This window comes from Macroventuria anomochaeta, assembly GCF_010093625.1.
Source record: "Macroventuria anomochaeta strain CBS 525.71 unplaced genomic scaffold BU25scaffold_8, whole genome shotgun sequence".
Lineage (NCBI taxonomy): Eukaryota > Fungi > Ascomycota > Dothideomycetes > Pleosporales > Didymellaceae > Macroventuria > Macroventuria anomochaeta.
The window spans coordinates 808,058-833,244 of NW_022985369.1; the positions used below are offsets into that span (position 1 = coordinate 808,058).

General features: G+C 51.6%; 15 protein-coding genes across 15 annotated transcripts; 8 read left to right on the forward strand and 7 right to left on the reverse strand.

The window, feature by feature from the left end:
* Positions 1 to 159: 159 nt before the first annotated feature.
* Positions 160 to 2,984, reverse strand: BU25DRAFT_408751 (uncharacterized protein). The gene is made up of 3 exons (XM_033705889.1): positions 2,322 to 2,984; positions 2,046 to 2,176; positions 160 to 1,998 (listed from the first exon to the last, which is right to left on the reverse strand). Exons 1-3 carry the CDS (start codon positions 2,744 to 2,746, stop codon positions 278 to 280), a joined length of 2,277 nt encoding a protein of 758 aa, XP_033564359.1. The 5' UTR covers positions 2,747 to 2,984; the 3' UTR covers positions 160 to 277.
* Positions 2,985 to 3,141: 157 nt separating this feature from the next.
* On the reverse strand, positions 3,142 to 6,470 carry BU25DRAFT_438520 (OPT superfamily oligopeptide transporter). The gene is made up of 6 exons (XM_033709068.1): positions 6,265 to 6,470; positions 5,186 to 5,310; positions 4,777 to 5,066; positions 4,383 to 4,696; positions 3,688 to 4,294; positions 3,142 to 3,644 (listed from the first exon to the last, which is right to left on the reverse strand). The coding sequence occupies exons 1-6, from the start codon at positions 6,407 to 6,409 to the stop codon at positions 3,392 to 3,394; spliced, it is 1,734 nt and encodes a 577-aa protein (XP_033564360.1). The 5' UTR covers positions 6,410 to 6,470; the 3' UTR covers positions 3,142 to 3,391.
* Positions 6,471 to 6,490: 20 nt separating this feature from the next.
* Positions 6,491 to 7,696, reverse strand: BU25DRAFT_336150 (uncharacterized protein; the record flags this gene model as incomplete). Its single annotated transcript, XM_033702614.1, has 4 exons — positions 6,491 to 6,807; positions 6,859 to 7,134; positions 7,191 to 7,286; positions 7,501 to 7,696. 4 exons carry the CDS (start codon positions 7,694 to 7,696, stop codon positions 6,491 to 6,493), a joined length of 885 nt encoding a protein of 294 aa, XP_033564361.1.
* Positions 7,697 to 8,058: 362 nt separating this feature from the next.
* BU25DRAFT_456568 (uncharacterized protein) lies at positions 8,059 to 8,489 on the reverse strand (the record flags this gene model as incomplete). The annotated part of the gene is made up of 2 exons (XM_033710043.1): positions 8,059 to 8,259; positions 8,307 to 8,489. The coding sequence occupies 2 exons, from the start codon at positions 8,487 to 8,489 to the stop codon at positions 8,059 to 8,061; spliced, it is 384 nt and encodes a 127-aa protein (XP_033564362.1).
* A 495-nt stretch (positions 8,490 to 8,984) lies between these two features.
* BU25DRAFT_408756 (uncharacterized protein) lies at positions 8,985 to 10,854 on the forward strand. Its single transcript, XM_033705890.1, has 2 exons — positions 8,985 to 9,435; positions 9,492 to 10,854. The coding sequence occupies exons 1-2, from the start codon at positions 9,088 to 9,090 to the stop codon at positions 10,578 to 10,580; spliced, it is 1,437 nt and encodes a 478-aa protein (XP_033564363.1). The 5' UTR covers positions 8,985 to 9,087; the 3' UTR covers positions 10,581 to 10,854.
* A 140-nt stretch (positions 10,855 to 10,994) lies between these two features.
* Positions 10,995 to 11,516, forward strand: BU25DRAFT_336311 (uncharacterized protein; the record flags this gene model as incomplete). The annotated part of the gene is made up of 1 exon (XM_033702621.1): positions 10,995 to 11,516. A coding segment is annotated over one exon (522 nt), but the record flags the coding sequence as incomplete, so codon positions are not given.
* Positions 11,517 to 12,027: 511 nt separating this feature from the next.
* On the reverse strand, positions 12,028 to 14,602 carry BU25DRAFT_408757 (cytochrome P450 52A12). The gene is made up of 3 exons (XM_033705891.1): positions 13,773 to 14,602; positions 12,687 to 13,706; positions 12,028 to 12,634 (listed from the first exon to the last, which is right to left on the reverse strand). The coding sequence occupies exons 1-3, from the start codon at positions 14,181 to 14,183 to the stop codon at positions 12,449 to 12,451; spliced, it is 1,617 nt and encodes a 538-aa protein (XP_033564365.1). The 5' UTR covers positions 14,184 to 14,602; the 3' UTR covers positions 12,028 to 12,448.
* Positions 14,603 to 15,787: 1,185 nt separating this feature from the next.
* BU25DRAFT_335922 (uncharacterized protein) lies at positions 15,788 to 16,183 on the reverse strand (the record flags this gene model as incomplete). The annotated part of the gene is made up of 1 exon (XM_033702605.1): positions 15,788 to 16,183. A coding segment is annotated over one exon (396 nt), but the record flags the coding sequence as incomplete, so codon positions are not given.
* Positions 16,184 to 16,405: 222 nt separating this feature from the next.
* On the forward strand, positions 16,406 to 17,585 carry BU25DRAFT_267144 (uncharacterized protein). Its single transcript, XM_033701787.1, has one exon. It carries the CDS (start codon positions 16,681 to 16,683, stop codon positions 17,458 to 17,460), a length of 780 nt encoding a protein of 259 aa, XP_033564367.1. The 5' UTR covers positions 16,406 to 16,680; the 3' UTR covers positions 17,461 to 17,585.
* A 615-nt stretch (positions 17,586 to 18,200) lies between these two features.
* BU25DRAFT_456573 (kinase-like protein) lies at positions 18,201 to 19,083 on the forward strand (the record flags this gene model as incomplete). The annotated part of the gene is made up of 2 exons (XM_033710044.1): positions 18,201 to 18,903; positions 18,965 to 19,083. 2 exons carry the CDS (start codon positions 18,201 to 18,203, stop codon positions 19,081 to 19,083), a joined length of 822 nt encoding a protein of 273 aa, XP_033564368.1.
* A 232-nt stretch (positions 19,084 to 19,315) lies between these two features.
* BU25DRAFT_336363 (N(5)-glutamine methyltransferas-like protein MTQ2) lies at positions 19,316 to 20,083 on the reverse strand (the record flags this gene model as incomplete). The annotated part of the gene is made up of 1 exon (XM_033702626.1): positions 19,316 to 20,083. The coding sequence occupies one exon, from the start codon at positions 20,081 to 20,083 to the stop codon at positions 19,316 to 19,318; it is 768 nt and encodes a 255-aa protein (XP_033564369.1).
* A 64-nt stretch (positions 20,084 to 20,147) lies between these two features.
* On the forward strand, positions 20,148 to 20,939 carry BU25DRAFT_267506 (ACN9-domain-containing protein). The gene is made up of 3 exons (XM_033701791.1): positions 20,148 to 20,476; positions 20,530 to 20,629; positions 20,677 to 20,939. The coding sequence occupies exons 1-3, from the start codon at positions 20,255 to 20,257 to the stop codon at positions 20,799 to 20,801; spliced, it is 447 nt and encodes a 148-aa protein (XP_033564370.1). The 5' UTR covers positions 20,148 to 20,254; the 3' UTR covers positions 20,802 to 20,939.
* Positions 20,940 to 21,077: 138 nt separating this feature from the next.
* On the forward strand, positions 21,078 to 22,016 carry BU25DRAFT_419797 (uncharacterized protein; the record flags this gene model as incomplete). The annotated part of the gene is made up of 3 exons (XM_033707963.1): positions 21,078 to 21,610; positions 21,663 to 21,685; positions 21,829 to 22,016. The coding sequence occupies 3 exons, from the start codon at positions 21,078 to 21,080 to the stop codon at positions 22,014 to 22,016; spliced, it is 744 nt and encodes a 247-aa protein (XP_033564371.1).
* On the forward strand, positions 21,917 to 23,049 carry BU25DRAFT_267150 (Pkr1-domain-containing protein). Its single transcript, XM_033701788.1, has one exon. It carries the CDS (start codon positions 22,171 to 22,173, stop codon positions 22,813 to 22,815), a length of 645 nt encoding a protein of 214 aa, XP_033564372.1. The 5' UTR covers positions 21,917 to 22,170; the 3' UTR covers positions 22,816 to 23,049.
* On the forward strand, positions 23,050 to 25,170 carry BU25DRAFT_267463 (STAM binding protein). Its single transcript, XM_033701790.1, has 3 exons — positions 23,050 to 23,405; positions 23,452 to 24,063; positions 24,117 to 25,170. The coding sequence occupies exons 1-3, from the start codon at positions 23,283 to 23,285 to the stop codon at positions 25,035 to 25,037; spliced, it is 1,656 nt and encodes a 551-aa protein (XP_033564373.1). The 5' UTR covers positions 23,050 to 23,282; the 3' UTR covers positions 25,038 to 25,170.
* Positions 25,171 to 25,187: the final 17 nt, after the last annotated feature.

The window sequence follows — 25,187 nt, forward strand, 5'->3', positions numbered from 1 at the left end:
TTGTGATACACTGGGGGTAATATTTTGGTGTTGGGTTCCGGCGGAGTTTGAATGTCCGGTTTGGAGTGGGGCAAGTGGGGGTGAGTTGACGGAAAGGACGCTGCTTTTGGCTATAATCAGATTGCACGAGGCATTTAACAAAACAAATAAAGACTTCAGGAGGTATCGTTGTTGCTCATTGAGGTTGCTACGCAAAAGCTAGGTGTTCTCGCACTTATCAACGCAGAAGACAAGGTTTACTTTCCCAAGCTGTGTACTCACATCACCGGAAAGCACCCTATGGAACCGGTCCCGGCCACGCACTGCTCAACCTCCTTCTTCTCGTCAAGACGCTACCTGGACTGATGCTCCTCCGATCAGCACCTGCGGGGCCGGCGAAACTGTTTTCGAGAATCGCGTCTTCCAAGTCATCTTCCTCCTCGATTCTTTCGATGATCTCTCTGGGCGCTTCCTCTTCGAACACCGCTTGAAGATCAGCATGCGGGCTCATCTTGCTCCAACTCCAGAAGCCGCCATCGAAGAGCCACTTGGTCCGCTTGCTAGGACCGGGGCCGCTGATGCTGCGTCTGCGTGTTGATTTCCACAGCGTACGGCGCTCGTGCCACGCAATTGCTAGCAAAAACGGTGCATTAAGAACACGTATCGCCGTAATGTTGATCTTATGAAACCAGCGCGGCGTTAATATGAACTTGAGCGGCAGCAGGACAACAAATGCGAGTAAGTTGAACGGCGGTCGATAGGCGAACAATGTATCCGACTTGACGCCTTCGAAAGTCATGACTGCGCGGCGGAACTGAATCTCAGCAGTGGCGTCGGCGGCGATCTTCGAGAATGTGTTGGAGAGAATGGACACCAAAACCGTCAGAAAGAGCGTGTTGCCGATGAACGCGTAGATGACCATGAGTACTGGGCCTAGGATCTCATGGAATGTGGGTGCCTCATCGATACCGGTGCCGTCCAGCCCAAACCAGATCCAGAGCATCCACTTGGAAATGGTGATGACATTTGGAGCGTCCGCGTCCGTAGCAGGGTTGCTCATACTGAGCCATTTCAACGCTAACAAGAAGCCACCGAAGCACCAGAAGGCGATGAGACTAAGTGCGGTGAACTCCTTTACCATTGCTCGCAGAGAGATGAAAAGCATGTTCTCCGGCATCAGGTTGAAGGCGATCCTTGGGAATAAGATTGGCGAGGCTGTCGCCAAGACATCGAGGGCCTGCCTGCCCGTCTCGTCGTTTCCAAGAACCCAGCCGTGCAGGCGCATCCAAAAGTAGATGATGTAGATTCCGGAAAAGGTAACGTCGAGGAAAGCCCAGAGCTCTTGGGTATGAACCTCCCATCCGTGTTCCACACAAGAGATCAACTCATCAAGCACCCAGCCACCTCCATAGAGCAGGAAGACCATCTCGGCTGTCGTAAGTGTGTGATCAACCCTCTCGTGCATACACCAACAGTAGCATGCGAGAAGGATGACAAATTGAACGACTTCGATGATGTTGCGCGTACGGGGTACCATGAGACGGTATTGGTTCAGCAGTGGGGCTTTACGGGGATCGTACAGCGATATTGGCTTGTGCTTGTAGTGGTCTGGAATGATGTCGATGAAAGTCGTCGGCGTGTACACAATGCGTCCCCGGTACACCGCATCTATGACCTTCTGGCTCGCCGAGCTGCTCAGAAGGACCTTGCTCTCAGAGACAATGGCAACCTCTAGAGCTGTCAGCTTGCCCTCGTAGTCACCTTGACCCTGATACTCCGAGATGTGCCGTGGTGGGGACACTTCTTCCGGTGCACCTTGGAAAGGCTGGAATGGTGCTACGAGAACTTGTGCGAGTAGCAAGAGTCCAGGCTTTCCAGTACTCTCTTCGTCATGCCGACGTAGGACCTTCATGGCTACGAGCTCGCACAAATTGGCTCGAGTGAGATCCACGGTCTGATGGTGTTGCTGAAATTGCTGCTCGCGCAAGAACTGCATACGATTTACGAGCAGACAATACACTGCTACAAGTCAGCAGCGGGCTCAGCCTGGAGTCCAGGATACCTACCAATAGAGATATCGTCTTCATCGTAGAGTCGGTCCACAAGTGGTTTGACAATCAACACGTTCATACGCGGTTCTCTCAACTGCTCGACCGAATATGGGTCCTCTATTACAGCTAATATGAGCCTTCGTATGCTGCTGAGTATTAGCATCTGCCCGATGTCTTCTGTGACGATTGTGTCATTGGCCCCCGACGACCGACACGGTTCTCGAAGAGCCGCAAGGCGCGGAATCCCACAAAGTGCTCAGATTCGCAGCTGCTTGTTTTGGGACGACATACCGATGAATGTTGTAATAGACCTTCAGTCCTGAATGCGGATACGGCGCAAACACCTCTCTAGGTCCCACCGGCTCGCCATTCCCATTGAAGCAGCCATCAGAACCCGCATGGTCTTCATCGGGAAGCAGAGTTTCTTGCTCTTCTCTACTTTTCACCGCACGTAGAGCATCGCTCAAGGTCCGTTGGGTGTCTGTGAGATGGGGTCGCCTAAGGTGATTCCGGAATTCTATGTGTCGCGAAGATTTACGCTGTGCGGGCGACGGCCTTCTCTTGGGAGAAACATCACCGCCGTTGCTGTGCACAGCTGTGCTGTCTACACTATCACGACTGCTGTAATTGGGGCTTAATCGTGGTCGAGGGAAGGTGCCATAGGCGGAACTGTCAGTATTGATGCTCCGGTCTGGGTTTGATGTCGGGTCGGGCATGTGAGGCCCAAAGGATAAGTAGCGATAGAAGGTGAAAGTTGGGTCGTGTATCGTGTGCTGTTCTCTGATTAGGCCAGACGTTCTAGGGAAGGAAACCGCTAGACAGGATCGGTCCGCTGCAGGTGCAGTATATACAATCTGTGGTCGTCTATTGGTTCTCGCGCAGCAACTCCGTAACTGCAACAAAGGATAATTGGGTTGCTGCAGACTTTGACGTGGACGATGGCTTTGGTGTGGGGGAAAATGGAGGCAAGAGATCAACGTGCACCCACGGATTCCAGATTGATCTTCGTTTCGAATCCAGGCTAGACCCAAGGAGGAAAGGCTGCCCGCGTTCTCTATGCAGCCCACACGTCACTGCCCGTCACTTTGCATGAGCGGTGTCGAACACCACAGTTTGTCAAATTCATTAACAACAACCAAAAGATCGATTAGGTATCTAGGCCTACGTTCCAAACTGCTCATTCCAATGCGAACACCTTTCAGCACTGCCCGCGTTATTGCCCCACCAAGCTGATATCTTAATTTGCTTTCCACTTCAAACAACAGGAAGTTCAGCAGCATGTTAAGATTGAAAGCTGCATCGAAAGTCGTGGCGACAATGTAATTGTAGCGCTTCCAGAGCTTGAAGTGGTGGCGGAGGATCTAGTACATCGCGATGAAGCCACCCAGCCATGAACTGAAGTATCCTGTTGACAGATTACCATAAAACACAGTCAGACCGGAGAAGAAGATTATTGTGTTCAAGAGGTGGAACTTGAGTTTCGATTTCGGGAACACGCGATATAGTGCATACATGGCAAGCGGTTCTGCAGCGTCGACTAGGAAACCGTAGGGTAGAATCCTCAACTCGCTGGCGACGAACATCCTCTTTGGGACAATGACAGCGTACTGTCCACTGATTCAGAGGGTCTGTCTTTGCGCCTGAGAGGTAATCGAACTTCGTGTTGAGGACCCACCGGATCACACCATAGTCGATGGGTATGCCTAAATTGCTTCCAAAGACCTGGCTGAAGAAGACAGTGCGCGATGGGATATACATGTAGTGACCAATGTGCCGGTCCTGGAGCATGTACTGGGCACGGTACCAGGCATCGCCTGCTATGGAGCCGTAGACTGAAGGTCCGCAAGGGTGATGATGGGCGGCTCCGCCGGCGATGTGGACCAAGTACCCGTAGATAAGCTCGTTAAAATCACCAGTCGCAACTTGGTAGTTCGAGATATCGTAAAGGTAGCCAAGAGGGACGACAACGATGAAGCCAGTTGCGACACCAACAATTACGGTCCACCAAGAAATGAAGAGCTGACCAGAGCTTACAATGGCAAGCAAGATGACACAACCAGTAAGGAACAATGCTACGAACCACCATCCAGGCACCTCCTTGTACGAGCGCTGTAGGACGTTTAGGCGATCTGTGTATTGGTGGTGGATGTTGGGCTCTGCAGTACCGTTACCGCTACCAGTGGAAGCTTGCTGCTTCTTTGCTTCGCTTCTAGCTTTGCGTGCTGCCATGTTCTTCCCGAACGTTACCAAAATGGCGGGACCACCTTTTGGAAGGTAGCCATCCAGACAAAATCCGGAATTAACTTAGCGTAGTTGAGAAATATGGCCCACGCAAACTGTAGTCCCATATACGCTGGACCGTATTTCTCCCAGGCGGTCTCGTTAAGACTAAGTCGCTGTTGATGATCTTGGCTATCGGGTATTTGGTTCCGTTAGCCAACAAGAGCGAGTTCGACATCAGGCCGTGTTTGTAAGAGCCTAGGTTACCCCACTTGGCGGCTGAAAGAAGAGCCCAGCAATTGAGCACAAAGGCAAGACACAGAACGGTCTGTATCCAGAAAGGTATAATCAGGATCGAGGAGCCATTCCAGTTAATGTTCAACAAGTCGAGACTGAGGTTCATGGATCCCATGCCTCCCAAGACCAGATCCGATGAAGTTCGCAATCTTCAGATTCAGGTCAGCTCATGCACATTTAGGAAGAGTGATTGAGAAGACGTACCAGGTTCTTCGGTGCCACCCAACACAGAAACGCAAGCGAGGACGTCATTGGAAAAACGTATTCTGGTAGAAATTGCCAGAGCGTCATACCAGGAACGCACAGGAAGAAGATGTGCATTTGTCGTTTAGCCAGTGGACTTTTACGGTCTTGCTTGCGAAAAGTCTCAAACAGAGTTGTGTACATGAGCGCTTGAGGCCACACGTGCTCAGGCTCCCACAAAAGCAGAGAACGAGGGATCGCAGCGATATCGTAGCCAATCCAAACGATGGCCATCGTGAAGAAGATAGCAACGGCAGGGTCGATCCTCGTGTCGTACTACAACTCGGCTATGCTAATCGGAGCTGCCGCCAGTCAGTAGGGGTCAATGTAGCTGATGGAATATACGCACTGTAGCCCAGGTTGTATGTCGCGCCAGGTGCCGCAGTCGATGTGACCAGAACATGCTCCTTGATGCTCCATTGGGCTGGATTCAAGTCGTAACCATAGCCAAAAGGTAATCTGACTTGCCAGGCCGGAAGTACTTTTGCTGACGCATGCGCGACGTAGTGACAGGTTCTGCCTTGAAGAAGATGGAGACTCTGGTCATGGGCCAAGCAAGAACAACATTGTTAGGACTTGGAAAGAGTCCTTAATGGCAAAGTTCTTAGGCTTTACTTATTACTTCAATTTTCACTCTTCCCCTGATCTCTTCCCTATAGAGAATTGTTGGCAGCCACCTAAACAGCACATCAAAAAGTACCCTCATTGGGATAGAAAATGACACCAAGGAGCTGGCTCTTGAGGATTGGGAGAAGGTGTCAGAATTTTATAAATGCTCAGGTTGATACTATACCTCAGAGGCTTCAAGACTATAGATATAGGAGGACAGATGACAGGGTGATGATATAGGAAGCCATACCGCGTTGGGGAGCTCAAACACAGGCTAGGGCAGCACATCAAAACACTCTTGTGATGAGCCACAACACCAAAAAAACCAGTACAATAGCTTCCTGTAGCCTTAATATACACTCACAAGTTGATTCTACTTTATAGCTTCTTAATTGAGTGCGTTGTTGTACTGCTACAATACAAATTTACTATGGGAAGAGCATTGAGATTGTTTGTTGATAGGGACTGACAAGTTGGTGATCCGTCTCATTTTTTGTGCGGGGGCGTGGAATAATCTTTGTCTTTGCACTAGCCTCTGCTCACGCAATGGGTTCCGAATGTTTCATACTCAAGTCAAAGACAAGATACAGTTGTGCGGAATAATTCTATGGTAGGTTGGAGGTTCTTGAAATCATAAAGTCATGTTACTCGCGAATGCATTACAGTCTCCGCCGCTAATTGTTCGGCCCAGTGAAATTACCAATGAATACTACCAGAATGGCACAGTAAGCAGCACTGGCAGCGAACATCTCATGTCTCGCAGCTTTCGTCAGGACACTCATAGCCGCACTGAACAACAGAGTGAACACAATCAACACTCCGACGGCGTTGAACGTGTTTCGTGAGGTGATAGCTGGAGTGTCACCGTCTATATCGATCGAGCTCGTGAGGTGATACATAGTGACTGGTGAAGTCAGTATACTGGTGGTTCGGGTTTGCATGAGATATGACATACTGATTGGGATGACCAAGAGAATGAAGATGACAAAGGTAATGAAGATGTTGACCATCTTGTCGATGCGCGAAGCACTGTATAGAGAGATGTCCGTGTTCTCTGTCTTAGCTGCGAGTTCTGGGGTGCGGAAATATTTCTATTGGAAGGCCAGGGTCAACAGTCTTCTTCGTCGAAATTCGAGTGCGGTGCTTACCAGAAGTGGGCCTTGTTGAAGGTTGAAGACCTTTTTCATGGTACTGTCGACCTGACCTATCAATGTCTCGACACCGCCATCGAAGGCCGCTCGTTCACGGCCGGTGCTGATGGATACGATGTCTTCCTTGCTACGAATTGACTCCATCTCACCATCCATGAGCGGTTTTGTGTTGTTGTGGTAGCGACGGACGCTGCGATAATCACGTTCAGATGGCCTTTGGAACGTCTCAAGCCTGCGGACATTAATGAGGACTTCGTCTGCACGATGGGTTAGTAGAGATGACATCACATGAATCCGAGGAATCATACCATATTCCATCAGCTTGGCTTTGATCTCACGAAGAATAGTTCTTCGAACCTGAGTGCCATCTTCTTCTTCGGCTGCCCTGAAACGTGGGCGGTCTTCGTCTGCCTCAACCTCATCCCAATCAATCTGATCGAGCTTTTCTTCAAGCTCGGTGATCTCACTTTGCAAGTCGAGCAAGATACGAGAATGCAGATAGCTGTACGATCGATACAGACCAAAATTGGCATCACTTGCCTGGAATGCAGCCAGCCTGGGAAAGCCGTTGGGTGCATTTTCCACTGCCAGGCTTGTTAGCTTCACCGTTGCTGATGAACATAGTGGTCTACAAGCTCACAGGTTCGTGTCTTTGTCTCGGTCACGAGCACAGGGTCTGGTGTAGACTTGAATGATCCTGTGACACGTCGCAGAAATCCAGGCCGCTTCTCATCTTCTGTTTCCTGGTCAGCCTTATTGCCACATTCCGCCACTTTGCGTCAGTTAACGCTCAGCCATCCAATTGTTTCAAACTTCTAGAGCAACACATCGTTTGCTGCTTGATTAAAGCAGATAACCCGCCTCGTACGTAGGGAAGTGATATTGATCAAAGCTGGTACATCCAACCTGATTGGATTTGGAGGCCGAGATGGGAAGCGAGGATTACCCACCAGGCTGTGCAGCCTCTCCAGCTGACGATGGGGGTACATCTGGAGACGTTTCTGAAGTTGGCGCGTAAATCTCTCCGATCTCAATAAATGCATCGCCTCGTAACGTAGATGTATCCGTGTTCGTTGGAGAAGCTGGTGTATGTGGTTGCTTCTCATCCATGAAAGTGTCTCCCGTCATGGTGCGTGATGGGGCCATTTTTGCGGGGTGAAAGCGAGCAACCACAAGGCAAGAACAACCGACAAGACAATAACAGAAGACACCAAATAACTCTTGCGCGGATCGCGGACTACGAGGCAGACGCGCTGAATGAGAATCAAATGTGGCTCAACATCTGGAGAGTTGTGGCGGGTGCATGCTCTTGTAACAGCGAGAAATGGAATGCAGGAGATCTCCTTACACGGGACTGAACGTCAATGCGTTCGTCTTAGCCCCCAGAAATCTTGCATGTCAAAAATCATTGGTTGAGAAAGCGCATGTTCAGCTTCGTTCGGGGAGCACCGCCTCAAGTCAATGTTGCATTCCTTAGCTCCGCCTCCCTCCACATCAACATCAATGTTTTACTGGGGCTTCAGATCCTTCTCGCGCACCCCAGCACCATGCCTGTAGAGCTGGCCTGTAAGGTCCTCTATGAGCTGGTACTCAACCCAGCCTGCACGGTTGTATATCAGCTTGTGGACTCTGAATACGCCCTTTATACGAGCACCTCCTTGAATTACGGCCATGTGCACTATCTGGCCCTGTCTGTATCTTGCTCTTGCCTGCCAGTGTCAGTAGGACGATCACTAACTAGCAGACAATCAATTACCAGAGCAGCGTTCTCGCCTGCATCAGCAACGCCTGATTTTGTGAGCGGCTCCTGTGTGTGCTCCTCTTGTGTGTGCTCATCCTGCGTGATTGGGTCAGCCTTATTAGGTGGCAAAGGTCTTACTACGGCGCGACCGACCTCGACCGTCTGAGCGGGTTGAACCTCAAGTTCGTTCGTAGACATCGCGCCGCAAACGTGAATCGCTGTAAATGTCAATGTATCTGAGGAGAGGTCTTGTGAATGATGTCCTTGACAAGCAGGGCGCTGTCTGATAATATACCTACAGCCCGGTTGCTGCAGGCCTCCTAGGCAACTGATTGCCTAGGGCTGCGAAGAGATTTGGCCCCCATTGAAGGCGGGTAAGTTTGCATAGCCGCATCAACACTTGCATAATACCTACCGATATAAGCTATCAAACCTCGAAGTGAAACGTCACAGCTCCCGCTGTCAGCACAAAGACAATCAAGGCACCAAGACACGGCAGCCTATCGATGCTGATAATCACCTGAACATGGCAAGAGGATGAGATGAATGTAGATGAGTGACGCATACTTTCGGCCCCCACTGTGGACGTGGATAAGGGTCGGTAAGCGCGCTAGTGCTTAGCTCGAGCGGGCGGGGTCTGTCGCTGCTGAATGCGAACCACTCTGCCGTGTGAACGATCTCCTCAAATATGGGGGCTGAAAGCCTTCCTTAGGCGAGCAAATAAATCAGTGTATATGAATGTTGTAGCGACACCTCGCAGCCTCGAGACACCGAGCTGCTCTGAGTAACACGCACAATGAGCACAAACCCAGACTCGTCCCTGCCCATTGTGAGAGCTATGGACATCGATTCGACCTCACAACAAGCCAATCCTTATAGCGGTCAAATCATCCATGCTGCCATTCAGGTTGAGTCGATAGAGCCTGTCGCGCAAGCTGTCGGACCTTTGTCAGCGGACGCTTCATTGGAAGCAAGCAGTTCAGCTGCTGAAGATGAAGCCGAAAAAGAGCGCGCCGATAACATGCGAATGTGGTGGAACGAAGCTATCGCCAAGAACATGAATCTGCCTGAGGGGTACGAGCACGTTGCTGTGCTTATCGTCAAGTGGGCTGACGAACTCGATGAGCTCAAGACAAGAACTGAGGTACGTCAAAGTCGGCCAGCTTAACGTCGACGTTGGAATGTACTAACGCATGAAAGGCGCTAGAACTCGAGACCTTGTTCCGCGATCGATTCCACTACCACACCGAGACCGTCGAACTGAACGTGAAGGGTAAAGCACAGCTACAGCTCAACAGTCGTATCAGCAGCTTTGCTGCAGAACACAACGGACCGAACAACCTGCTTATCATCTATTACACGGGCCATGGCGTATATTTTGAGGACAAGAAGTTTCTGCAGCTAGCTGCATGTGCCAATCCAGCGAACGGCAAGGGACTCTATCAGGACGCACACGCAAATTGGAACAAAGCGGAAGATATTCTCAAAGCAGATGAGGTTGACGCCGACGTATTAACCATACTGGACGCTTGTTACGCCAGTAATATAACAAAGTCAGCGGTGCAAACGAACAAGAAGTTTGAGCTACTTAGTGCGTGTGGGCTCGATCAGACGACTGCGGCACCAGGTCCTAACTCGTTCACCCGAGCCTTGATCGATAACCTGAAGGATCTTCTCGCAGAGTATGGCGACAAGCCGTTCAACACATTCCACATCAATCAGCGTGTATGTATGGACCAACGGCGTCGTGAATGCCCATCGCATTTGTGGTACCGGCTCCATAGTGACTCGAACATTCTTCTGGCGCCGTTGAAGGGAGCAGCAAAGCAGTTCCAACAGAAAACAAACGTTGCGCGCAACCCTAGAGGGTATCTGACGTTGAGATTCGCCCTTAGAGATGAGAGCTTGAACAAAGAGCAGATCGAAGTCTTGACCAGGAGCCTGGCAAAAGCATTTGAGAACAAGAAGATGATTGGCCTGAAGAAGATCGATTGGATCAACATCAAATCTGCGAAGGTGTCATACTTTGAGCGGGTTGGACTAGCTATGTATGCTGTCGCGCAGTGGAAGAAATTCCTAGCAAAGAAGCGGGAGGAGAAAGGATGGCAAAAGGCAGCCGAAGCCATGGACGTGGACATGGATCAACGCTCACCATTGCCTTCATCAACACGCAAGCGCTCTTGCGATGTGCTTGATCATCTCCCGGGTGCCAAGCGGCGGGCTACTGACACTTCGCAACCGCCATTGTCGCCAGTGTCGAACTCGTCGCGCAGTCATGAAGAGCTGTAAGATGCATTGCATGTGGTGCAAACCCCTTCAGGGCTGTTTTGTTTCGTTGTTCTAGCGTTATCGTTGCTTGGATTTCTAGGATACCCGTAGCTACGTGCTACTTGTGCAAAGTCGATATATGTATACATGTTCTTGGTTTTATCTCGCAACTGTTCTTACTTCCTGTTTCATCGTATTCAGTATGGGAAGGGACTGGCATGCGTCAGACGCGTCTTGGTCCGTCGCAGACCATCGCTTGTAAGTGAAAGACCACAAAAGTGAAGAGTGAACGTGAACAGTCGGACTGTACAGCTGTCCGTACTGCAAGACAATGGAGTCTACAGACCGTAAGACGCCTTGCACATATCCATCGCTTCTTCTCAACGTTGACGTCACCATAGACTCATTCTCGCACTAGCGCCACACGTCTCTACACCACACGCCATCACCGAGGACTGCGACGAGCACTGGCGTATATGTTTCAACCCTGATATCGCTGGCACAATCATGGACGAACCACGACTGATCAGTAAGATTACTGTATTGCAACTTTACCCAAATCTCGCCAAAGCATGGGAGGCGCAACCAGAGAAGCAAAAGATTGAAGCACAACGTATCGAGCAGAAATCCATTACCTTCATGCGTCGGCTCAACAACGCCAGATCGAGCCTGTACCTACCGAAACCACCAGATCTTGGCGTTGCCTGCGATCAGCATCTCTTACCTGGAATGAGAAGACACTGGGGCAAACCCAGGACATGCACGACGCATCCTTCGGATCAAGCATCCTTCGGAGTATGCAAATGTTGTCGCGTTGACCACCAGATGCAGCTCAGCACCTCACGCGACCGCCAATTTGTTGCGACAAGAGGTGCGCGGGTGCCCGTTTGCTCAAATTGCGAGCATCTGTCACCATCGAGCGGCTCAATCGCCATGTCAAATGCCATCGCCACCTGAGAAACAAGGCTGGTCTCTCAGGCGTTCGACCCCCAGTGCCAGTGCTATATCGCGCAATTCCCGGACAATAACGTTGATCTCAGCCATTATCCTTCACCCAATCCTTCCAGTGGGGGTTTCTTATGAATTCCTCAATCGCCTCCCTCATCTTAAACAGGTTAGAAGCAAAGAAACCCATCTTGTTGCAGAACAAGTCAACAGTGAGCTTGGATGGGTCTCAGATAGACTCGATGTTCCAGCCCCTGCCAACTAGTACCTTCTCAATGTCCACAACAAGGCTGGTGTTACGGCTAGGCCTCACTCCATGAGAGCCGCCCCTATATCACCGTGTGCAGCCTCTGCCTTGTCTCCTTAGAGGATTGCATCTGTTTCATCCTGAGGTTGCTTCGCTATGTTTTACAGCTGGCCTAAGGGGCGTTGTCAATCTCTTGATCACGCCGGGACTGGAAGAAAGCTTGGAATACCCTAAAGGGGGATACCTTCTGCCAAAAAGTCTCATACTGACTGCTTCGATTGGGTACTTAGAGGACATTATTGGAGCAGTTAGTCCTGACTACTTACCATTTACTACTGACTGTGCACGTGGGGCTTGAGCTTGAGCCATATAAACCTTGCAGAGTGTCATCCCAAGCTCTTTCTTCTTTGTGTGGACCTTGTAAAGTGTTCCAGGAGCCCTTAATATATCCAGTCTCAATACAATGCCTTCTCCTATTGCATATCAACCTACGGTGATAACAACTAGGCGTTCATACAGCCTTCCACATCCAATTTTGCTAGACTGATGCAGATGTAATATTTTCTAACATCGAGGGATGACCAATCCTTCTTAGTAAGAGGCAGTTTTCGGCTAGAAAGGTGGACTAGCTAAAGGAAAGTAGGGTTGCGGCAGGCAAATGCGGTCGATGAAGATCCCGTATGCGATATCAGGTTCTTCAAACTCTTGCACCCTTCATCCTGACCTTCACACCGTCCGCTGGACACCCGGTCAAGCTGAGTTTAGTCCTGAAGTAGCCTTGGCCACCATTCTCCACGCTCTCCCAGCTATTACTAACACCAACAACTTCCTCAAATCGCTGAGCAAGCCTTACGAGCACATAACCGGCTTCCGTCAGTGCGAACTGTCTCGATTCAGTATGATGGCTGCACAAAAAAGGGCGGGGCAACACAAACCTGCTGTCCAATACAGATCCTCGGTCCGCCATTGAATGGCAGATACTCCCATCCGGACTTCCTTCCATCCCAGCGATCGGGACGGAACTCATCGGCATCTTGACCCCAGAGGTCCTTGCGACGTTGCACCACATACACGCAGTATTCAACCCGTGTACCCTTTCGTACGTACACAGGCTTGTCACCGTTCGGCCCGCCACCCCTGGGAATTGTAGTGTCCTTTAAAGCACAACGTCCATCGAGAGGAACAACTGGGTGGAGACGAAGTGTCTCGTTCAAGACCCACTGAAGATAGTTGCAGGACTTCAGGCTTGCAAAAGTGATGTTGCGGGGGTTGTTGTAGGTGCCGAAATTCTCCAGCACGATGGCACGGAGCTTCCGATAGACTTCTGGGTGCTTTATTAAAAGCGTGTAGACAAACGAAAGAAGCGAGGCTGTTGTGTCGCGACCAGCGAGCAGGATGGAGATCATGTGTGATCGAAGCTCGATGGGGTCTTGTGTCGATTCTGCAAGTGCGTCGAGAAACACGTACTTCTGCTTTCCATTGGACGTTTCCTTCTCAGATATCTTCTCCTTGGCAAGAGCTTTCTGTACGTAGTGGTCGATGAACTGCCAGCAGATGTCGCGATGTCGTCTGAAGTTCTTATCAAAAGCCAGCCACCATAATTCACCCATGCGAGCAGCCATAGCGACTGCGGCCTGAGACTGGTCAAATGAAATTGCGAAGTCCTTCTCGTTGACAGGCATGGGCGGACGGCTTGAAGTGTAGTCCGACAGGTTTGCAAGTTGCGAGTCTACGCTCTCACCAAAGAGAAATTCGGTGGCAGAATCAATCGTCAACCTGAAGAAGAGCGGCTGAATATCTATGACATCTGTCCAGCCATCTTTGTTGATAGGTAGAACGCGCATGAGGTTCTTGACGTGCTCTTCCTCGAGGTCAAGGTCGCTGACTTGCTCACGAGCAAACTGAGGTCGCAGCAGGTTTCGCGCATGTTGCCATTCTGCGCCGTCTGTAGAGAACTGTGAAGCCAGTCAATACTGCTTGAGATACGTCAACACGATGAAGTGTAGAATGGTAATGCTCACAATGCCTTTTCCAAGCAGAGGAGCGAAGCTTTCGTTCCTTGTCTCACCTAGTCCGAAGTCCTTGAATTGTGTGGCAAGGACGGCCTGAATGTTCATTGGGTCGACTGTGAAGGCAGTTCTTGTGCCCAAAATCTTCTGCCCGAAGGTTGTAATGTTCTTTCCTTCGTCGGCACAAGCATTGTCAACACGTTCTTTCACGTGTTCAGGGACTCGCGATTTCTTATCCGCCGCAATGATTCTTAACACATTTCGAATACCCTGAATATCGAAGAGCCTGAATTGATATGCGGGCTCGCAGCCTAGTCTCTTAGCTGCATTGCGATGGTGGCGCTCTGTGAGGAAGTATACAACGATCTTGTAGAGAACAAACGACACACCTGCCCAGAGGGCGAGAAGTATGGTGTTGTGCATGACGTCTGTCGGGGTCCACGCCGTCGATGCAGGTCGATGTGTCTGCTGGTTCGAGGGGTGTATAGCTTCAATTCTTGGGCGGCCTCAAGGAGATATTGAAGTCGCTGCCTGTCAGCCACGAGGGCAGCTTGCTGCATTTGCCGGTTAGAGGCCGTCTTACATGTCCCGCGGCACGCACCCCATGTCGCCGTTACTTAGTGGTATGCTAGTACAGTCGGACCCTCTTTCCACCGCTCCAGCAGGTCCTCCGAACGTTCCTTTGTCTGCTCCACCTCTTCCCACGTCGGAAACGTTACGAGAGCATGTTATCTCTTCGTCGTGATTTGGATCTCTGATGAAGAACTCCCCTGACCCTTCGCTTAATACGGCAGCTTGGTGTTCCGACCATTCTTTCGGACATTTCAACTTTTCCAGACTAGATTATTGACTGGGACTTGAATACCAAGGGGTGGTCTGACGCACAGTAAGCGGTCGAACTTCACGCCGTCTACTCCTGGGCTAGCGGGACGCTCCCGGCTCGCATCCCGGACAACGCCTCGGAGCCCTCGTGTTCTTCATCTACAGAGTTAACAACAAGTAATCGCCAAATATAATACTCAATTAGGCCTGACACGGTCCGCTCTGTGGTCTTTTTGGGCTTGATTAGGCAACTTATTTGGCGATTACTTGTTTGTTGACAACTCTGTTCATCTATGAGATATCGAAATTTTGCGTGTGGATCACAGGAAGGTTGCTGTTGCCAGAATGTACCTAGTACTGTTCACGTGGCTAGCGGCGGACGAGGGCCTTCAACGATCGTCTCTTGAAGGAAGCATGTTGCTTGGACGGTCGGGTGGCGCCAAGAGTTCCGAGCATGCTGACAACGGGGACAAATGCAGGGTCAATTGTTTGATGGCAGGGTAACAGTGCATAGTCAAATTACCCAGATGGCAAGGCTCTTCTGAAAGGAAGAGCAAGATAAATATCGGACGATGTTGTGTTACGTGAAAGAGATGATGTTGGTGTTGAGTTTGCGTGCAACCGCATACATGCACATGGCTGGAGCTTATGGGTGACTTGTAGTGTTTGCTGACCCCCTTCTCTTTTTGAGTATGTGAGATCCCACCAAATGTTTGACTTGGGACCTGGATGATATGGGTATCACACTTACCGCGCAGGCAAGCAGATTTTAATAGGGATGACAATGGTCTCCCTACTGGCGACAGCGTTGCTCCATACTACGTTAGAGGTGGTAGTGAAGGAAGGGTAGCGGGTTCATGACGGTGATGCTATCTATGATAACAGGCTTGGCAGAAGCAGAGGTTGTGATTGGTGGTGAAGGTATGGGTCAGGGTCTAGTACCTAAGAATATGCTCCCGGCAGTCTCAGACTCTTGCATCACCGTACCACTCTTCTCCCTTCAGTATGTGGTCTGTGCACAAGGGGGGGTCAGCAACTATTACAAGCCATTATATTGACCTCTAATGTTGTCACATTGAGGTGCAAGGTCGCAGAACAGTGTTATTGTAAACATGGGTCTTCTCTATATTCAAGTCCAACTAACCATAAATACTCTTTTGGTATCGTTCATGAAGGTCGTCACTCGTAGACTCAGCATTTAGAGTTCATCCCTTTTCCTCATGGCTCGCCTCCTGAGATTTAAGCCTGTACACACCAACCGAGTGCCTCTCAATCTCAGCCTCGAAACGGCCACCAGAAGCAAGAGTGCCAACTTGCTGACCCCAGAGCGCAGGGTGCATGGTCTCAACACCGTCGGCATACGATATAGCAGTCGTGTTGAACCTGGTAGTGCTGTTGCTGCTGATTTGTACAGTAGTACCGTTCATACCAGCCAGAACAGCGCCAGCCTCAGCCTCAGACATACGGTTTGCCCAAAAGTCGTAGACATCCCAGATCTGACTGAGCTCAGGTGGAGCACGGTAAGCGCCCGCAGTGCACTCGTCGAAGAAGACCTCGTCGATGGTAGCATTCATCGTGCGAGTAGTGTTTTCAGCATTGAGCCGAGGCGATCGCCGTTGCCCATGGTTCGAGTCCAGAGAGGGATCTCACAAGCGATGATGCCCTAGCCTCCAATTGAGTTTGTGCAAGACATCAAACTCTTTGGGAATGAGCAACGCAGTAAGATCACTGGAGAATCTTCGTGTCCTATGACGGCTACATGTGTCTCACAGTCTCGCAGGATTGCATGTTTGACTGCGCTCAAAGAACGTATCATGTAAGTTCGGGTACATGGGCCGACATTTTGAGAACCAACCTCTATACTCCACAAGTCACTGCAAGAACGAACAGCCATCTTTCATGTCCTTTCTCCGCAACGTGCAGCTGCGGGCGGGCACACCTCTGTCTCTGGAAACAAATCCTCTACACTTCCGTCAGTTTCCCGCCTTCTCTGCCTCAGCGGAGCACACCCGACGAGCCGAACATCTGCTTGCACATTTTGCAAAGCCCATGCAGCCGGCTGACAGCCGAGAAAGATCGACATCAAGATGACCGGTGAATGGTTGACGGTCAGACCCGCAGCAGAACCTCAAGCTCCAACAGTTGTCTAACTTCAGAGAGACTTGTAGCCGCCACCCTACTGCACTCCACACTTGCACTAAGCTTAGGCACCTTCACAATGGGCACGCGAGACCGAGAACAATTCGTGAATAATTACCATACATCATTAATGAGGCAGAAAGTACCACAAGAGTTCTTAACCTATCAAGTCGACACACATCGTGCCGTCGGAGCCCAAAAACACGCTCGTCTATTATCTTTAGAACATGCATCTAATCCAAGCATTCTTCTTATACGCTCTACCCCAATGAACTCCGTTCTAATCATTCTTAACTCCTCCATCAAGAACGCGCAGCAACCCTCTTTCCCCCACACCCCGTACAAATCCCATCCTTCTCAACCTTCAAACACCACAACTTCACACCCTCACTCTTATCACTCCCTTCATACACCCTCACTGGCTTCGATTTCCCCTCCTCTGTTAAACATCGTCAGCAATCTCCTCTCACCTTCACCACTCTTATTATTTCGAGACACATACCTTGCTCATGAACCGACTTCGGCTCCGGAGTATGCCACCGCTCAACCTCATCGTAGCAGGCTGCCCAGTCGTACTCTTGTGCTTCTGAGAGAACGGTCTCGGGGATCACCATTGTGGAGGCGCCGGCGGAGTAGTATTCTAGGGCTCGGCGTTGGGCGCGACAGTGGCCTGTTGGGTGGGTGTGAGGTGGTGAGTTGGTCATTGTGGTGTGGCGATATCTGTAGTTGTGTCTGTTGAGTAAAGATAGGTAGGTAGGTAAATAGATGTGATGTTGGTAGTGAAATTGATTTGTATTAATAAAAAGAGTCGAGGTACGGCACAGTGAGGTGCTTTTATATAGATTGAGGCTCAGCTGCAGTGCGGCTGAGTCGCAGAGGCACTATTTCAGTGCAAAGGTACGAAAGCTCAGGAGAGTTGTGGTGTTGTCGAGTGGTGTTGTCTGCTGGTATTTTGGTGGTGAGATCGATGGTCCGTGGGATATCACCTCATGGTCATTCATGCCACTCACAACCTCGGGCGGAGCGGTGAGAAGTCGAAACAAGCACATGATCTGCAGATCTTCTCGTTTTGCAATAAGGTTATTGCTTTGATATATCGTTCAGTTTCGTTGATGTTGCCTTGTGACTTGTCATCGTATTGTCGCTGCTGCTTGCTGCGGTGTCACCTCCTGCCGCAATGCGACGTGACTGCCTCCAGCACTCAGGGAAAGCATTGATTGTGCGATTGCATATGCCTTGCCTTGCACACGCGAGATGCTTTCCGTGAAAACGAACAGACCTTCACCATATGTCTGATTCCGCTACGGAAGCCAGGTGAAAGCGAGATGTGCGAGATGAGAGCTCTCGCGTGGAAGCTCGCTCCCATGAGCCTGCCTGGCAAACAGGTACTTTCCAATTATTCTACCGTTTGCCATCATCCCCACCACTGCCATCAAGTCAACCACCTTTCCGTTAACAGAACGTTTGCTACTATTGGAAATGCAGCAAAAGCGTGTCGACTCCACAACCGCTCAAATTCACGATGCACCAAAGGCCAAGCGGCAAAAGCGCGCACCGGCACCATTCGCCTTCTATCCGAAACAATGGACGACAGTACGCACATTCGATAACAAAGTCTCTCTGCTGAGACTGCAGCGTGGAGGCCCTCAGCTTATCGTCAAGAAGGTCCTCAGGATCGAGCCCAACTCCGCCAATGACCCAAAGCCCTTCGAGATGCGCGCTCTTGCCTTGCTGCCTAGTTGCAACAGGATCGTCCATGCCCTCACATGCGTTGCGTCTGAGGACCCCGACTTCGGCATTGCGCTCTTTAAGTACTACCCCTTGGGCGATTTAGCGGTATGGAAAGATTGCGAGTTTGACCGCAAGAACTTCAAGCCGGTGCCAGAGAGTTGTATTTGGAGGTTCTTCTTGCAGATGGCACAAGCTCTGGCGTTTATCCAAGGCGAAATCGGACCAGGAACCGTGGAGCGACACCTCATACTGCATCGAGACATCAAACCGAAGAACGTCTTGGTGGTGGACATCGGCACCACGTACCCGTCTTTCAAATTACATGACTTCGGCTGTGCCACGGTCTGGCGAGAGAGCAAGCAACACCAGCTATCTCATTGCGGGACATATGATTGGCAACCTCCAGAGAACCCTCAGATCAACACCACGGCGGCAGAGGTTTGGGCGCTAGGTGCTTGCGTTCACTTCCTCGCGACGGGACAAAAACCGATTGCGAACACACATGAGAATAGAGCCGCTTGTTTGGAGAGAGCGAGGAGGCATTCAGGAGAACTGGAAGAGCACTCGTCGGAGCGAGACTATTACTCCTCGTCGAATCGATACTATGCGGCCAAGGTTCCAAGACGGGTGATTCCAATCAATCTTGACGCAGAAACACAGATTCGTCGCGGTATCGCAAACCGAGGATTTCTCAACCACCAGTATAGCGACGAGTTGAACGACTGGATGACTCGTTGTTTGCAGTTCGCACCTGCGAAGCGACCGACGACGGCGGGACTGATGTCCGGTATGGGGGCCACGGCGCAAGGTTTGCTGAAGCGAATGGGAGGCGCGGCGGCGCTGGCGGACATGGAGGTGACGTTCTAGTCATCATTCTTCCAGATCCTCACGATATGTAGCTTCTCCCAACCAGCCTTCTTTCCACTTGTGCCCACCGTTTCTGCTTGCCACCCAGATCCCCAGTCTCTTATCTGCTGCTTGACGATGTCTGGCTTGTTCTGTGCACACAACAGCACGTAACCCACTCCGCGCCCTTTGCTCAATATGTCTGGTATCTGCTCTAACATCCTGTTCGTCACCACCATGCCATCCTCTCCACCCGCATATGATAGCTCTAGCAGGTACGAATCCTGCTCGAAGCTGGTCTTTGTTTTGCCCTCAGGTACGGCGTTGTAGTCGGTATGGCGCGAGAAGTCGGGCAGCTCGGCTGGGACGTATGGTGGGTTGAAGATGAAGACATCGATAGAGTGCGGGCGGATTGATGACGCCAGGTCGCCGTTCACGATATCCAGGAAGATAGATCGTTCTTCATGTTGTTCTTCGTCTTTGACTGCTGTCGATACGGTCTGTGAGGCTGCCTGACAAGCGAAACTGTTGATGTCAGTCCCGAGTGTTAGTATGTCATGCCGACCAAAAATGCTGCGCGCGTTTGCAGCAACAAAAGCTAGAACGACGCCTGAGCCAACGCCCACCTCGAGCACCAACGGTGGGGCTGTCGACTGCAGGAATCGCTCTGATAGGAACGCAGATTCGGTTGACGATGACAGTGTATCGAGCAGCAGATATGAATCTTCTGCTGGCTCGTAAACACGATCGAAGCAGACGTGTGAGGTCGAAGGCGTCGGCAGCATGTTTGTCGATTGCGGCATTCCGGAGCGGTGCTCGAAAAGATTGGTCAATGTGCTCCGGACCCTCACCACGCTAGCCGAGGCTGAGGTCATCGAGCTTCTCGATGATCATGAATTCATCACTCGGTCTCGGGCTTTCATCTTCTACAGCCCCAAAAGCTCCAATCAATCACAATGAGGACGTATTCGCGATTACTGGCTGTAGCAACAGACGCGGGCGCTGCGAAAGGGCCTTTCCGACCTGCTCCAGCAGCGTTACTGCCACCAATTCCACTCTACAGGACATTGCTACGAACGCATCGAAAGGTGCTGCCTGTAGAGCAACGGCTGCTTGGCGACATGTATATCAAGGCTGAGTTCAGAGCACACAAGGACATCGACAACCCTGTTCAGATCGTTGGTGCTTCAACTATCACACGTGATTGTACATGTTACTGACCGCAACAAAGATTGGATTTCTTTCAGAATGGCAAATGTACGCACAAGCGTTACAAGGCGATACCTGGAGAGGAGAGAAGATGGACAAGGCCAAGATTGATAAAATGAGCGGTACGTGAATACACCGACAGGAGCTGCTGTATACTGATGAAGCGCAGACCAGCAAATCGGTCAGCTATACGAGCTGATGCAAGCGATTCAGAAGCAAAACAGTGAAGACGCCGAGGTTGAGGAAGCCGACGTCGTGGTGCCACTCGACGGGCCAAAGAAGCCTGATCAGTGATGTCCTGGTGGTGAATATCGACTGCCACTTCAATGCTCAAAGACGAACGACGAGGGCCTCACGATCGACAGCATGCGTACAAACAGGATCATGGACGCTTCACAGAGACCCGAAGATGTACTATATATGTTCAGCAAATATCACACCTTACACCAACACCCTCCCCGTCCACCTTGATCAACACCACCAACGGCCAGCAACCTGGTGCCTCCATTGCAGCGCCCTCGGATATCGTGCATACCGTCGAAAACAGTCGGTTCACAGATCTTCTCTAAAATGTGTGGCTGTACCCTGTACGATTCTCCCACGTGCGGGCATTCCTGGATTTCGATGTCACAGCCCTGCGGTTTCCTCTCCGATCTCCTTAGCTGCCCGAATCGACAAACCTACCAGACCCTCATCGCACCTCCGTTTACCTGTCCGCAGTGCAACGGTGGTTTTGCAGACCGCGAGACCATCGAGATGGTGCAAGGACCTTGGGGCTGTAACCAGCTGATTCGCAGCCACATTGGAGGTAGCCACGGCATACCTGGCTCTTGGGGTAATGTACCGCTGGCGATGAACAACTGGGGCGGAGGTCTGGGAATGGGTATGCCTTCAAGCATGGCATTAACATCGAGTCGGGCGATGGTACCAGTCAACGGGTATGGACACGACCACCGGCTGACTGGGCCATATGGCTCCTATCCAGCGATCTGTAGTGGATACGGCTCTTTTGGCAACGGCATGATCATGGACGATGGCTTCGTGCATGACTACGATTACGGCTACGACGGACGAAGGCGAAGGAGGCACAAGAGCAGTTCAAGGTATGTCTACCGTCACTCGTCAAAGCCAGCGACGAACTGTACGGTCATGTAGCATTTGTTGTGTCGCTGAGGTCGGTAGGCATAACAGGTGTTGTGCATTTTTCAAGAACTGGTATTTGTCAAACGACGAAACGCATTCTTCCCACCTTCCCTTCATTCACAGTATTGATGTTGCGAATGCACAATCAAAAGTACCGTCATACACCTTTGCATATCAGTCACGTTCCCAGGATTAATATACGTACCACCGAAGAGAGCCAATCACAAGCACCTCGGTCTCCGCCGCAGAGACCGCCGGCCCCGCTACACGCGAAAGCTTGCAGCTCTCCCTCCTTCACGCCGCTCGTCAGTCTACACTGGCGCTACGGCTTTGACGCCACCTACGCAGTCCCAGCCTTCGCTTTAGCTCCATAAAAACGTCGCAAGAACATACCACCACCTGCTCACCCCTAAGTACCAGGCAGCAGCGGGGTACTTCAGGCCAGAACCCTCGCATAAGCTCCAAACAAGCTCCGGACACCACGTCACTCCACCGTCAACCTCTCATACATACCAACAACATGGCCGGAACGTTCTTCGAAGACCTGTGGGAGTCCATCTTCACTCCTGGCCCTACGCCGACCCTCCTCATCGCAACCAACGCCTCCTTCGCCGCCCTCCAGCTCCTCTTCTTCGCGCTCTTCATCGGCACATACAGCATCCATTTCGTAGTCCTGTCTTTCCTCACCGGCGGCCTCTGGTATGGAATTAACTGGTTCGCAAAGGAGATCCGGATAGCGCAAAAGGCAGAAGAGGAGGCCAAGCGCATTCGCGCCGAGAGACGCGGAAGCCAGAAGGACACAGCTGGCGACGGAGAGCAAGCGGACATCGACACAGGGGATGACACGGAAGTCGACGCTAAAGAGGAGGTGCAGAAGCAGAGCGAGGGGCTAGCGAAGAAGGAGAAGCGTGTGCCTAGACCAGAGACACAGAGCACGGTGTTTGTGGAGAGGCCGAGCGAGAGGGAGGAGACGCCGCCTGCTGTACCTGCGAGTACTTATGGTGGTGGACCAGTTCGAGGTAGCACGACGGGCGCATCTACTCAGCTGGCGCCGCTGGTGGATGATGCGCTGAAGAAGAGGAAGGGAGGGTTGGGCGAGAGCACTGGGGATTTGAGTACGGACAGCGAGTGGGATAAGCTCTCTGAGGACTCAGAGGAGCGATGAGATACCCGCGATAGACCCTTCCTGTTGTTTGTACTACTCGACTGGTTACGAACTCCACGGTGTTATCAATGAGCGCCCATACGCAACCCTGTATGTATCCCACGTGAACACGCGCTTCGTTCTTCTGCTATGATGGAACTTCCACAGTGATCGAGACTACCTACCCAGACCAGCAGACAGCTTAGTCCAGGCAGCATGTTATCGTCAGCATACTCACCTTACATATGTCCGTCTTCCCCACTATGCGAACGCCTGGCTTTGGCGCCCAAGCTATGCCCCACCATGATGCAGGTGCCAACCATCACAGTGCACGTTTGAGACGCCAGGCACCTGCAATTGCACCACACACCTGACAGATGAAGACGCGTAATCCTCCACCACACCGGTAGCGAACCTGGAGCCCGGATCATTCACAAGCCGACCCTCTCTTCACCGGCGCTGGTCCCTGCATCCCCACACATTCCACCATGACCTCCCGCAATGCGCCCATGAGCGTGGCCGAAGTGGTCGCGCAGGCCGGCAACTACACATACAATGCGCACATACCGCTGGCGAACTGGCTGCGCACAGCGAATACTATGCAGAAAGAAGTGTGCTGCACAAGCCGGTACCATCGTTCGAAGCTGACACGTCCAGGCGCAAGTCTACGAAGCAGAGGGCAACGATGCGCAGACATACCTGCTCCTCTACAGACACGCCGACCTTGTCCTCCAACATCTACAATCCCATCCAGACAAGAGCAAGCCCGAGAACCGAAAAGCGCTCAATGCTGCGACTGCCGCCGTGCGCAGCGACCTGAAGAAGCTCGAGCAGATTGCGCCGCGGATAAAGAGGAGGCATGAGGAGTATCAGGAGAGACGAGGGCGGCAGTTGGAAGCTCTGAAGGCATTGGAGGGCAAGCATGCAAAGGCGCTATCTCAGGAGCTTGACGGGCTCTCGATACAGGACAGAGCTTCACAACGAACGTCTTATGGCGAAAGGCCAGCACTGGACGCGCGGAACCTAGACAACCATTCCTTGGCGGCGAGACTTGCACAGAGAGAAGTGCGGCGGCGAGACACGCAGCGCAGAAGTGTACGGCAGGCTGGAGTGTCGGAAGAGGAGGAGCAGGAGCGGAGGACGGGCGGCGTCTGGGGCACATGGGACGACGAGTATGCGCGACAGAGTCGGCCTGGGGATGATCTGTCAAGCCAGATCCAGGAAGTTGCGCGCTTGCAGCGAGATGGGCAGCGGACACCGTACTCTCAGGTAGGGCATATACTACTAAACGTGCAAGGAGTGGGCGTCACTGACAGTTACAGCGCCCAACTTCGCAATCTTCCACATCGACGTACAACTACCCCTCCGTACCTCATACATCCGCGCAAGATCGATGGTCACAGTCCAGCCCGCAAGGTCCCTCATTGCCCGCCCGCCCACCAAAAGAGCAAATCTACAGATCCTCAGGCGCGCCCTCACTCCCACCACCACTCCCTCCCAAACCCTCTACACCGTTACAGTCAAGTCCATACAACCGCTCACAGCCCCCTCCCATACCAGGCAAATACACCTCCACCCCCAACGCCCCTCCAGTTCCCGGGAAACACGCCCCCGACCGCCCCCCTACGCTTCCTAACGAGCTCGACTCCTTCACATTCGAGCCGTCTGCCTTCCTCGAAAACGGGGACGCGCTACGCCCTGTCTTCCTGCCCTCACAGTTACGCTCAAAGTTCCTTGCTAGCGCAAGCCACAACACGCGGCTCAACCTGGAGACGTGCGGCATGCTGTGCGGGATCCTGAAGAACAACGCTTTATTCATCACGCGCCTGATTATCCCCGAGCAGACGAGCACCAGCGATACATGCGAGACACTCAACGAGGAGGAACTATTCGATTACTGCGATAAAGAAGAGTTGTTGGTGATTGGCTGGATCCATACGCATCCGACCCAGACATGCTTTATGAGTAGTCGCGATTTGCACACGCATGTTGGCTATCAGGTCATGATGGCCGAGTCCATAGCGATTGTCTGTGCGCCGTCGAAACAGCCTAGTTGGGGCTGCTTCAGGTTGACGGATCCGCCGGGCAAGCAGGCGATTCTGAGCTGTAGTAAGCCCGGTATCTTTCACCCACACGACGTTGACAACATGTACACGGAGGCAATGAAGCCGGGTCATGTGGTCGAACTGCAGGACGCGCCCCTTGAGATCGTGGATATGCGGCCGAAGAAGAGTTATACTTGAATACGGAACAGACGGGGATGGAGATTGCTGAGTGATCGACAGAGTCGATGTTCTCGAGGATTGAACCTGCATAGCGTTTGGCGTTTGGGTGCATCATCTAGATGAGCGTCCTATTGAGGTTTCAGAGCATGGCATCTGGATCTAAGCGCT